Raw genomic sequence first — 2,487 nt, 5'->3', positions numbered from 1 at the left:
GGGTGACTGTAATATGATGTTACAGGGGTAATAGGACACTCAGGAGCCGGGTGACTGTAATATGATATTACAGGGGTAATATGACACTCAGGAGCTGGGAGACTGTAATATGATGTTACAGGGGTAATAAGACACTCAGGAGCTGGGTGACTGTAATATGATGTTACAGGGGTAATAAGACACTCAGGAGCTGGGTGATTGTAATATGATGTAACGGGTTACACATTTACCTGGAGTCCCATTCGCACTGTTTCCCACTGGTGAGCTGTTTGTAAGTGCTGAAATATTTGATGGAGATGATGGGGCTTATGAAAGAAAACATCAGCTGGAAAAACATAAAGCTTGCAGTTACCACGCAGTAACTGAGCACCATACTGTCTGCCATTGTTACTTCGCCGGTCACAACCACCGCACCCGACACAATCTCCCCTTACACATGAGGAACCATACAAGACTCAGCAGTGAGCGCTGGGGGTGGGGCACGCTGCAGACTCCACCCCTTACTGCGGAAAGCCGGGATCTTCTATATTCTTAGTATGAGTTCAGTCCACAATATTCTAGGCAGTGATAATCAGTATCTGTGAAGAAGAAAATTAAACATAAATATTGATAAAATGATTTTTAAACAATATATAAATACCTTTTAAATAATATATATCATGTAAATAATAGAATAATATAAATATATATTAAAATATATATGATATAACATAAAATATAAAAATCAATAACAATAATATATAAAATAAAATAAACTAGTAAATAAAAAAATAATAAATAAATGTTAAATATAATTATAAAATAAAGTAACATTTTTTTCATTATAAACTGATTTTTGGTTGCTGCACACGTTGTATTATCTATACCTCGCTATTGTTAATGAAAGTATTGTTAAAAGGGAAGGCTTAAGGTTGCATTCACAATATAATATAAATATAATACACCAACCAACTCTTAACAACCCCCCAAAAAAACAAATGCAAATGTAAATATACAGAGTTTACAGGGACCGCAGAAAGTATTAAGCCCACCCCTTCACTTTTTTAAATTTTGTAATGTTATCATTATTGTACACTTAGTATTACATAACGACAAAGTGAGAACAGAATCTTAGTCAATTTTGTAAATGTAAGAAAAACCTGGACTATGGCATTTGGAAAAGTATAGAGACCTTTGGAAATGTTTGAAAGTTAGCTCAGGGGCCTCTAATTTTTGATCCCGTCTGAGATGTTTCTTCACCTTGATTGGTCAGGTTCACCTGTAGTAAATTAAATTGATTGGACATGATTTGGTATGGCGCCACCTCTCTATAGATGGCCTCATTGCAGGTAATTCATATCAGAAGAAACACCAAGCCATGAGGGGAACAGCCTGCAGAGCTTGGGATTGTGGCAAAGCCCAGACCTGGTGAAGGCTACAAAACAATTTCTGCTGCACTGAAGGTTCCCAAGAGCTCAGTGGTCTGCATAATTCTCAAATGGAAGAAGTTTGGCACCCCGGTGGTCACTCTGACTGAGTTCCAGATATCCTGTGTGGAGATCAGGTTCAGAAGGACAACCATAACTGCAGGCTTCTACCGACCTGAGCTTTATGGCAGAGTGGTCGGACAGAAGACTCTCCCCAAGTCAGAAAGCACCTGAAGAACTTTCAGACTGTGAAGAACAAGATTCTCAGGTGTAATGAAACCAAGATTAAACTGTTAGGCCTTAGTTATGGCTGGAGGAAACCAGGCACTGCTCATCATCTACCCATTACCATCACAACTGTGAAGCATGGTGGTGGTAGAATAATGCTGTGGGTTTTTTTTCATCAGCAGGGACTGGGAAACTGGTGAGATTTAAGGGAAATCTGAACGGAGCAAAGTACAGAGATAACCTCAATGAAAACCTGTTCTACAGACTCTACAGACTGGATCTGAGACAGCTCAGGACCTCAGATTGGATCGAAGGTTCACGTTCCAACATTACAATTACCCAAAGCACACAGCGAAGACAACACAGGGCTGGCTTAGGGACAACTCTGTGAATGTCCTACAGTGGCCCAGCCAGAGCCCTGACTGGTAGCCTAACGAACATCTCTGGAGAAAAATAATGAGAAGAAAAAAGGAAAATAAACAACTGGAGCATCAAACTGCAATATAACAAAACTGGAAAAAGTGAAGGGGTGCTAAATACTTTCTGTAATCACTGTGTATAACGATACTGTATATGGTGAGTGTACTATGAGAATGTAAGAAGTACGACTCTACGACTCTAATCTAATATTTCCTACATTTATACCAAGCACACCAGTCCTTCCACTGCTCCGAAATATCATTAATATTTGTTCCATCTCTCCTGACCTCTGTACACACTAAAAAAACACAACCAGAGAAAAGGTGAAATCAAATCACAATGCATAATTACCCAAATATCTTATTACTGATTAATGATATCCTCCATGTACCATCATATTACAGTCACCCAGCTCCTGAGTGTCTTATTACCC

General features: G+C 38.9%; 1 protein-coding gene across 1 annotated transcript in view; it reads right to left on the bottom strand.

The window, feature by feature from the left end:
• LOC140322895 (TLC domain-containing protein 4-like) overlaps positions 1-2,487 on the bottom strand; it is a 16,016-nt gene that overhangs the window by 11,391 nt on the left and 2,138 nt on the right. Inside the window, exon 2 of the mRNA XM_072399535.1 lies at positions 231-578. Coding sequence (XP_072255636.1) covers positions 231-385 — 155 coding nt within the window. The 5' untranslated portion in view covers positions 386-578. The remainder of the gene's footprint in view (positions 1-230; positions 579-2,487) is intronic.

The sequence above is a fragment of the Pyxicephalus adspersus genome, chromosome 2 (assembly GCF_032062135.1).
Source record: "Pyxicephalus adspersus chromosome 2, UCB_Pads_2.0, whole genome shotgun sequence".
Lineage (NCBI taxonomy): Eukaryota > Metazoa > Chordata > Amphibia > Anura > Pyxicephalidae > Pyxicephalus > Pyxicephalus adspersus.
This window is presented reverse-complemented; position numbering and strand designations above follow the sequence as displayed.